The 10,125-nt window shown below is 59.9% G+C and overlaps 1 protein-coding gene across 1 annotated transcript in view; it reads right to left on the bottom strand.

Annotated features, from left to right (window-relative positions):
* Positions 1-2,657: 2,657 nt before the first annotated feature.
* RANGAP1 (Ran GTPase activating protein 1) overlaps positions 2,658-10,125 on the bottom strand; it is a 30,352-nt gene continuing 22,884 nt past the window's right edge. Inside the window, exons 11-16 of the mRNA XM_062202786.1 lie at positions 9,212-9,404; positions 8,371-8,490; positions 6,910-7,012; positions 5,559-5,647; positions 5,209-5,330; positions 2,658-3,666 (exon numbers count right to left, since the gene is read on the bottom strand). Of these exons, the coding sequence (XP_062058770.1) occupies positions 3,597-3,666; positions 5,209-5,330; positions 5,559-5,647; positions 6,910-7,012; positions 8,371-8,490; positions 9,212-9,404 (697 nt within the window). The 3' untranslated portion in view covers positions 2,658-3,596. The remainder of the gene's footprint in view (positions 3,667-5,208; positions 5,331-5,558; positions 5,648-6,909; positions 7,013-8,370; positions 8,491-9,211; positions 9,405-10,125) is intronic.

Here is a 10,125-nt window from a genome sequence, read left to right as displayed (position 1 = left end):
ATCAGGGTAGCAACCAGACTCCAGCTGGTACACACAGAATGTAAGCAGCCTTGGCCGCCGCCGTGGCTTAACAGGCTAATCCTCCACCTTGTGGCACCGGCACACCAGGTTCTAGTCCCGGTCGGGGCGCCGGATTCTATCCCAGTTGCCCCTCTTCCAGGCCAGCTCTCTGCTGTGGCCCGGGAAGGCAGTGGAGGATGGCCCAAGTGCTTGGGCCCTGCACCCGCATGGGAGACCAGGAGAAGCACCTGGCTCCTGGCTTCGGATCAGCACGATGTGCCGGCCACAGTGGCCATTGGAGGGTGAACCAACGGCAAAAAGGAAGACCTTTGTCTCTCTCTCACAACAAAAAGAGAGGCCGGTACTGTGGACTAGGCTGCCTACATTCTAGGAAGCTCTTTTTTTTTTTTTTTTTACAGGCAGAGTGGATAGTGAGAGAGAGACAGAGAGAAAGGTCTTCCTTTTTGCCGTTGGTTCAACCTCTAATAGCCGCCATGGGCGGCGCGCTGCGGCCGGCGTACCACGCTGATCCGAAGCCAGGAGCCAGGTGCTTCTCCTGGTCTCCCATGCAGGTGCAGGGCCCGAGCACTTGGGCCATCCTCCACTGCCTTCCTGGGCCATAGCAGAGAGCTGGCCTGGAAGAGGGGCAACCGGGATAGAATCCGGCGCCCCAACCGGGACTAGAACCTGGTGTGCCAGCACCGCAAGGCAGAGGATTAGCCTGTTGAGCCATGGTGCCAGCCTCTTTTTGTTAAACTTACTTATTTGAAAGGCAGAGTTACAGAGAGGCAGAGGCAGAGAGGTCTTCCATCTGCTGGTTCACTCTCCAAATGACCACTACAGCAGGAGCTGTGCCGATCGGAAGCCAGGAGCCAGGAGCTTCCTCTGGGTGCAGGGGTGCGGGTGCAGGGATCCAAGGACTTGGGCCATCTTCTACTGCTTCCCAGGCCACAGCAGAGCTGGATTTCAAGTGGAGCAGCTGAGACTCAAATCGGTGCCCATATGGGATGCCAGCCCTGCAGGTGGCGGCTTTACCTGCTAGGCCACAGTGCCGGTCTCCCCTTTTGCATTCTATCCACCCGTCTTCCTGATGTTGGACTTGAGTTGTTTCTAGGTTCTTCTTCTTATTAATGAAGCATTTTTTAAAAAAAGATTATTTATTTGAAAGGCAGAGTTACAGAGGGGGAGGGAGGAAGGAAGGATAGAGGGGGGAGGATTTCTTCCATTCACTGGTCCTGGAGCTTCATCTGTGTCTTCCAAGTGGGTGGCAGGGGCCCACCTCCGCTGCTTTCCCAAGCACATTAGCAGGGAGCTGGATCAGAAGAGCAGCAGCCAGGACTGGAACTGGTGCTCACATGGATGCTAGCATCACAGGTGGAGGCTCAACCGCTACACCCCAATGCTGGCCTGTTTTCAGGTTCTTGCTATCACCAACAGCACCGACTGTGCCCCCTGGTTTTCTAGTCTAAGCGTAAGAACGGCACTGCCATGGAAGCCCTTCCAGTGTGTGGCTCAAGCTCCGTTAGTGGAGTCAGCCTCACGCTGAGCAGCAAGGGGCCCTTGGGTACACGGAGATCCAGAACCAGAGTTCTGAGGGGCCTGGAACACTAGGCTGGCTGCAGCTCTCAGAGGGTGTTTGGAGCTGGAGGCTGTGCAAGGTTTGAGTCTGGAGCAAACTCCCAAGGTTACAGCTCCTCGGTGAGCAGCAGTTATTGGCCCAGGCTCTTCCCTCCGCCTGGTGCTGGCCAGGAGCTGCAGAGCCTGGAGCTACTTGGAAGGACTGAGGCAGGGCTGTAAGATGCCGCCTCCTGGCACCCAGATCCTTTGTGAGGGCTCAAGAACTCAGGCGCTGATGGCTGTGGGGAGGGGAGACCTTGGGCCCTCCTCTCAGTCTGAGCCAGAGCTTGCACTCGCACCACTGAGGGACCAGGCCAGGTTAAGAACCTGGGACAGCCCCGACTCAGCCCAGTGTCTCCATGTCACAAGTCACCCTGCAGAAATCCTTTCTGCCTCTCAAGACTCGGTTCTTGCATCCCTAACACTCGCAGGCGGTCCTCACCCCCCTGCCCAGCCCCCACACTGGGCCACAATTGCTGGGAGCCCCCTCAAGGCAGTTCCTGCCTGTCGTGTCATCTCAGGGGAGGGGAGGGGAGGCCTGGCCATCTCAGCTACCACCAAGAAAGACGCCAACCAAGGGTCCACAGCCATGCAGGAAATGTGACCTCAGTGACCTCTTCTTGGAGGTCCCCATGGGCAACATGGACTCCCCCTTGTAGCCAGTCATCTGTGCTGGTTTCCCAGCAGCCCCAGGGGCTTCTGACTGCAGCCTGCAGGGCTTATGACAAAACATGGACAGTGTCTAGCCCAGCTGGGTCCAAAAATGCAGGAGCCTAAGAAGCTGCAGCCCAAAGGTGGGCAACGGTCAGGTAGGTAAAGCAGGTGCAACTCGGGACCTCCACTGCCAAGAGCAGGATGCTCCCTAACTGCCCCCCGCCCACAGAGGAAGCATCTACACCAGAGGCAGCAGTCCTGCCTGGCAGTTGAGGCAAGGGTGTTGCTGGGCTTGCCTGCAGGGTCCAGTGCACCTCGGAGACTGGGCGGAAGCGCACACCGTGGCCCGGAGGACTCCATTCAGAGGAAGGAAGCTTCGAGGTCTCTGCAGCTGCCACACACACGTTTATTTGTGAAGCCCCAGGCACAGCCCAGACACACAGAGCACAAAGGGAAAGCACAGGCGGCTCAGGCGTCCCGGGGCGTCTCCTGCCAGCACAGGCCCCATCCCTCCCCTGCCCCAGACGCAGCTCAGGTGTGGGGGGCCCTCCCTTCTCCTTGCTGCTTCCAGGCTGGGGAACAAGGCTGACCCCTAGGGCCAGTCACATACAACTGATCAACAGCCAGGGAGAGCCCCATGGGGCCCAGGAGACACAGCAGTCCCAGGCAACTCCTGCTCCTCGACAGCATGGTGTCTGCCCACCGCTCTCTCTTCTGGTCCACACAGCATGGAGGCTAGGGCCTGGCCCTCTGCTGACCACCCCGCGGCCCCACAGGGCAGATGCTGCTCAGGCCAGTGGTCAGCACAGCAGCTACGGATGGGGGATGGTGACCCCGTCAGGACCACAGCTTACTGACAAGGGGCAGGGGCAGCCACTGAGCGTGCAGTCCCAGGCTGGCGGAGAACCACCACAACACAGGGAGGGGACAGCAGCTCCCCAGGCCTAGTGCAGCCCAGGTGGGAGCGGAGGGGCGCGGTGGAACAGCCAGCAGGGCCCTGAGCACGAGGCACAGCCAGCAGAGCATCCTCAGATGGTGGGGAGTTTAATGGCAGAGCAGCCTGCACCCTTCCCCTGGGGGTCAGCTCCCCAGAGCAGAGCAGGGCCAGTCCGGCAGGGGACATGAAGACCCCGGTCCCGACAGGAAGCGCACACCTGCACACACACCACAAGGACACATGTACCCGGGGACCCATGTGACAGACGAGACAAAGACCCGCCCTGCCTCCGCCAGAGTCCTGCCCGAGAGGAGGGCATGGCCGCAGCCCAGTTCATCTCAGTCCCCAGTCACGGGTCCAGGCGAGGATCGGAGAGGCTGCTCTGAGCCTAGACCTTGTACAGCGTCTGCAGCAGACTGTGGCGGGCAAAGGAGCAGGATTCCAGGGCGCCGTTGGGCCTGTGGGAGAGAAGGGCCAGCGCGTGGGGTGGGCACTGGGAGCGCAGGCTTATTTCCCAACAGCCGTGGCCACTACTGTGCCAGACTCCATTTTTCCTAATTCTCACGACTCCGCAAGGGAGGCCTCAGCCCCCTGCCTTCTGCACAGGGGTGGGTTATGCATAAGGATCAGAGGACGTCAGCGCGGCCAAGGTCATCACACAGCCCACAGCCGGCCAGAATGCCAACCTGCACTGTACCAGCAGGCACAGGCCAAAGGCCAAGCACTGCCACCAGCAGCATTGTTGGCGTGATTTCAGCAAAGAAACAGCAGGACTCCTGGGGCTGGGCAAGCGTGTGGGGCCCAGGACCAGCGCCAAGGCCCCTCTGACCCGCAGCCCACACACAGGCAGGTTTGGGACCCCAGACCATGTGGCTGAGAGCAGAGAGGGCCACCAGGGCATCCAGCCAGGAAAAGGAACCCTGGACTGGCTGGCGAGGCAAGGCTTTCTTCTCAGTGGTCCTGGGCCAACGGCGACACGGCGGAGGGCGGGTACAGAGGGGCAGCTCAGACGGGGTGGGGAAGGAGACGCTGGCACAAGCTTGGCCGTGGGGGGGAGGGCGGGTCTCACCCCCACCCCGCCCACCTGGAGCTCCTGCCAGCTCCTGCCAGGGGGAGTGTGCCGCGCTGGGGGCAGGATGGGCCGAGACCCATCGTGCCGTGGACTCCCGCAGAGGAGCAGGCAGGCAGCTCTCTCTCCACAAGGCCAGGCCGGCTGCAGCCCTGGGCAGTCTTTGTGGCAGGTGGGTGGATGCAATGCGAGGGAAGGCCTGCCTCGGGAGGCAGTAGCAGATGCACTGCCAGACGCTGAGGCGACCAGGCCTGTGGCAAGAGAGTCGGTGCCAGTCCTCACACGCCTACCACGGGGCCTCCCCGCAACACGGTACCGCAGGCTGCAGGTGTCCTGCTGCAGCCCCGAGGGCTGGGCCTCACCTACGGGGCTACGTGCCCCTCAGGGCAGGGGGTCTTCCTGCTCCTCTAACGCCCACATCCCCACAGGTGCTGGGCCTCACAGAAGTGGGGCTGTGCAGAGCTCTCTGGTTGACCCAATGGGTAGACTGAGGCCCGGGGCCTCAGAGAGGGCACCCCTGCTTGGTGGTCCTAATGCCTTGTTACCCGACTGTGACCAGTGCTCCAGGGCCTAGCCAAGGTTTAAGTCTCCGGGGATTAGGCAGCTCCCACAGCAAGGTGTATCCCCAAGGGAAGCCCAGGGTGACCGGGGCCCTTAGAACGACGCAACTGTGGGAACGGACAGAACTGCCCACAGGGACCCTGATAAGTAGGGGATCTCTGAGCAGACTTGGATAAGACACCGGCCTGGTCCCTTGCTGGTGTGTGATGCGGGCAAATTTCTTAACTACAGCAGTGCTGGGAGAGGGTCCAGGAGGGGCAAGGGCCTCCAGGTGCCCAAGTGGCGCAGCAGCCTGGCTGGGCTGGGACTCCTCACCAGGCCAGGCAAGTGGAAGGCTGGTGTGGATAAATGCCGACAAAGCCACACTCACTTGGTCATGAATGCCAGCAGCAGGGGTGCGAGAGCCTTGGGGAAATAGTCCTGCTGTACCATGTGGTTCAGTGCCATAAGGGGGCCGTACAGGTTGGCAATGGCCTTGATCTTGTCTTCACTCTGCAAGGGGACACAGCAGAAGGTAGGTGAGCTCAGAGGTCATCTGGAGGGCCCTAGGCTCCACCACCCAGACAGTGGCTCGCTGAGCCCTACACAGAGCCCGTCACGGAGCCCAGGCTGCTTGGGCAGACCCAGCCAGGGGTGGTGGGGACAGGATTGGAGCCGCAGGGAGCCTTGGGGTGGTGACCTGGGCAGCCGCCCCTGCGCCCGCCGCTCCTCTGACCTCACCTTCAGCAGGCCCATGTGGATGAGCAGCCTGGTGAGGAAGGCGTTGGGGTTGAAGGACGAGCAGCTGAGGGCCTTCTTCATAAGGGCGTCTGTGGGGCAGAAGCAGCAGAGGGCTGGGCACAGGCCCAAGGGTGTCCCAAGGCCCGGCCCTGCCTCCCTGTCCCATCGAGAGGCGAACATGGCAAGGAGTGACAGGGACAGGCACTAGACTAGGGAGGCAGCTGGCACAGTGAGAAGCTTGGCTAGACACCTCGGCCCCTCCCCTCCTGGCCTAACACGTAAAATGGCATGGAGACGAAGCCACTGTGCCCACCCACCTCACAAGTCGGTTCCCATGTGTGGACACCCCACCACTGGAGGAGGTGTAGCCAGGTTGGGGGACCCGCAGGGAATGTGCTAGGCCGCTCTGAGAAACAGAACTCGAGCCTCTTGTTCTCATGATTCTCAGGGAGATCTGCACGCTCCCAGCTGGCCTTGGCCTCCGTGCCCACAGCTGACTCTGGGGAAGCCCCAGCATTTCCTGTCCCTCCTCTCCTCCTGCATACGCTGTGTCCTCACCACAGGACCCCCAACCCCTTCCTGCCTATGAAATCTGGTCCACACTGGCTCAAACAGCACCAAGGAGGAAGGTGACAGGCTCTGGAAGCAAATGTGGTCACAGGCCTTACCAGAGTGCACTCAAGAATGACCTGGAGAAGGGTGAACACGGCGTGAGGCCTAACAGGAGGCCCACACCTGTACAAGTGCTTGGGTCTGAGCCCACTCTACCCCAATTCCAGCTTTCTGCTAGTGCACCCTGGGAGGCAGCAGATGATGACCCGAACACTTGTGTCCCTGTCATCCCTGTGGGAGACCTCCAGTGAGTTCCAGGGTCTTGGCTTTGGCACGGTCCAGCCCCAGCTGCTGCAGGTGTTTGGAGGGTGACCTAGTGGATGTTCAGGTCACACTGTCTCTCCTTGTCGTTCAAGTAAATGAGTGTAAGTTAAGAAAAAAAGAAAAGAAGACCTGGGAAAGGGAAGCGAGGACCTTCCCGCGGAGGGGCTCACGTACACACAGGCCCAAGGTGGGGACAAGGGCTCAGCTTGCATCACCCACCTCCTGACCCTGGGTCCTTGTGGACCCAACTCTGGCCCTCCACAGTGGGCACCTGCACTGGACATCACTTGTGAGTTTTCTACAGATGTCTGGCTTTAGGAAAGACCTAAGTTTGCCCAACAGAGCTACAAAAACCAGAAGAGCACCCAGCTTGCCCCACGGCAGGCCATGGCAAGATCTGCCAGGCCAGGCCGGAGCGGCTGCAGAGCGCATGCCACACCAGCGCTGGAGCAGAGCCCCTCGGCACCCACGTTACCTACTGCGTCCTGCACTGCTGTCCTCACCGCGGCTTCATCCTTAAACACAGACGACACCTTCAGGAAGGCAGCGGCCACTTTCTCCGGGTCAGATGTATCCGTCTGAGGACACCAGAGAGGGCTGTCAGGGCCCGTGTCCCAGGGCCTGGCACAGTGATCTGCCTGTTCTGGGGCTGATGAGAGGCCTTGGCAACCCGTGACCTCGGAGGGCAAGGACAGGGCCCTCACCTGTCCTCACCCCAGGCTGTCCCATGGAGCCTAACTAGAGCCTGGCCCACAGGAAGCCCAGAGTGGATAAGCCCTGAAAACTGTCATCCCTGGGGTCCTCTGGTCCCCTTCTTGTAATCCAAACAAGAAATAACGCAGAATGTGGACAATATTCACACACAAGGATGTGTCCCTCAACTCCACTAACAAGAGAGGAAAGTGGCAAGATACCAATGTCCAGATACTGGCCTGCTCATCTGAACCAAGTGTATGCGAAGTTTCATAACCAGGAAAACCATGAACAGGGCTAAGTAAAAATGGTAGGATACAGAAAGGTTTCTATTATCTCATATTTATCATGTTGCAAAAAAGCATACAGACAAAACATCAGAAAGGAAATCACTGAAAATGTCAAGCCAACCCCACGCGTAGGCTCCCTAAGCCTCCGTTTTTTCATCTATAAAAGGAGCGTTGGCCAGCACCGTGGCTCACTAGGCTAATCCTCCGCCTGCAGCGCTGGCACATGGGGTTCTAGTCCCGGTCGGGGCGCCGGATTCTGTCCCGGTTGCCCCTCTTCCTGTCCAGCTCTCTGCTGTGGCCCGGGACTGCAGTGGAGGATGGCCCAAGTGCTTGGGCCCTGCACCCACATGGGAGACCAGGAAGAAGCACCTGGCTCCTGCCTTCGGTTCAGTGCGGTGCACTGGCCGCGGTGGCCATTGGAGGGTGCACCAATGGCAAAGGAAGACCTTTCTCTCTCTCTCACTGTCTACTCTGCCTGTCAAAAAAAAAAAAAAAAGGAGCACAGGTTGCAAGAGGACTACATAACTACATAAAACCATGACCAAAAACAGAGCCCACTAGAAAACAGTGCTGCAAAGTCACCTTGGAATGAGCGAATGCACCAACCAGCAAGGCTGCAGCCGGGCGGCCTCCCTGCAGAAAGCTGTGACCTCCAAAGAGGCCCTGGCCACAAGAGCTGTTCCAGAAGCACCTGGGCCCAAACACACAGCATGCAGGAGCTAGAGTGGGAAAGGCCCTCTCTCCAGCAGCACTGGTCACAGCAGGTGGCTTTTCCTGCAGCTGAGCCGTTCCCAGCAGGCACAGTGGCCTGCTGCACCGGTGGCTGACAGATCTACCGCACACGCTGCTACGTGTGTCTGTGCGACCGGTGGGTCAGGCCCCCCAGCCCCGTGCTCTCCTTGTCCCTTTTCTCGGGCCCCTCCGGAAGCCTGGGGTCACGGTGCTGCTGTTACCTGTTGGGCTATCAGCATGGAACTCTTGGGTCCCAGGCGCAGCAGCTTCTCAGGAGAGGGGAAGGCCAGGAAGGTGGAGACGTCCGCAGGCGGTGGGGAGGACAGCACAGGGGCTGGTTCCTGAGAGACGGGGGCGTGGGTGGTTCTGTTGGATTCTGAACCTGACTCCAGGTTGCACCTGCCTCTACACCCATAATTCTTCCCACTCAGCTGCAGTTTCCTAAAGGGTGCAGCACCCACAGAGGCTGGTCCCAGCAGGTTCCTGACGGGGGCGTGGGAAGCACCTGCCCAGGATGCCAGAAGCCTGCTATGGCAGTGAGTCCATGCTAAGACATGCGACACCTGGGGAAGGACTCAAGAGAGAGGCGAGTGAGACCTGAGGTAGACCCCCCAGGGACCAGTCTGGCTGGGTTAGCACTGCTAGCAATGCCAGAGGAGTGGAGAAACACACAGGCTGAGCCGTGCCTTGCCATTTCACTGCACCCAGAAACCAGGGAGGACCCCAATCAGCTGGGCGGGGTCCCAGTCCTACCCAGAGTTCTCCAGAAGCTTTAAGTACAAGGCAACACGAACAGATGGACTGGGGCAAGGCCACCCTGAAACCTCCAGGGCCAGGCGAGGGACATCAGGCCTGCCTTGCAGTCCTGTTAGCACGCGTAGGTGAGTAGAAGTGTATCGGGTAAGCAAACACGTAACCAGGATCACAGCAGGTTCCTTCTGTCTCAGCCAGGAGCAGTGGCTGTGCTGAAGCAGGTCCATGGCCCACCCTCGGGAAGGCACTGCAGGACCGCGTGCTCAGGGGGCCCAGGGCTCTGATCCTGGCAGGAGACAAGGAACGTACCCCACTGTTAGGGTCCAGGATCTTCCTGGAGGGTGTGGTCGACTCTTCTCCCGGACCTCGCTGCTGCTGAGACTCTTCCTCCTCCTCTTCCTCCTCCTCCTCCTCTTCCTCCTCCTCTTCTTCCTCTTCCTCCTCTTCTTCTTCTTCCCCTTCCTCCTCTTCCTCGTCTTCGTCATCCTCACCCTCATCATCACTGCAGACAGGAGTTGGCTAAAGCAGGTCCTCCCTACAGTGACCCTCACCGACCGCAAGGCTCCAGTCAGACAGCAGGGCATCTAGGGAGGGTGCCTGCTCCTGGGGCTGGCCCAGGGCTCACCAGAGAGCACGTCACTCATTCTTCAAGACAAAGGATGAGCACGCAGCCCCTTCTACAGTCACGGAAGAATCAGATCTTGTCCCTGTCCCAAAGAAGCCCCCAGTTTCCCAGGGAGACAGCTGAGGCCCAGGGCGTGGCAGGATCTGTCCAGGCCGAGATGCCCAGGGCAGTGCCACCCTCTTCTATTGACCACAGGAAGCTCCTGGTGCAGGGAGGCAAAGGTCTAGCTGTCTCTGCCCCGAGGAAGGCTGTTCCACTGTCCCCAGACCGGGAGCCTCCTGAGGTCCAGCCCCTGAGTCTCCAGTTCCTGGCAGCAGCACAGGCGTGCATTGGGGACTCATGACTGAGCATCAGTGAGGTGAAGCTACAGACCAGAAGGGCCGAGGGAGGTGGGTCTGCCAGCGCAGACCAAGTCCAGTGCAGCAGAAGGCAGCGCGTGCTGCCCACCTCTACCCCACCCCACATGCAGAACCCCTGCTCTCGTGCATCAGTCGCTTCTTTCCTACAGTCAGCATCTGGGGGACAACCCTGGGCCCCCAGCTGTGCCCACTCACACCCCTTCACTGCCCTGGCTTCACGGCCCTCTGTGCCAGCTGCT

This window comes from Lepus europaeus, chromosome 10, assembly GCF_033115175.1.
Source record: "Lepus europaeus isolate LE1 chromosome 10, mLepTim1.pri, whole genome shotgun sequence".
In the NCBI taxonomy this organism is placed as follows: Eukaryota; Metazoa; Chordata; class Mammalia; order Lagomorpha; family Leporidae; genus Lepus; species Lepus europaeus.
The sequence above is the reverse complement of the archived record's forward strand: the minus strand, read 5'-3'. Positions and strand labels throughout refer to the sequence as shown.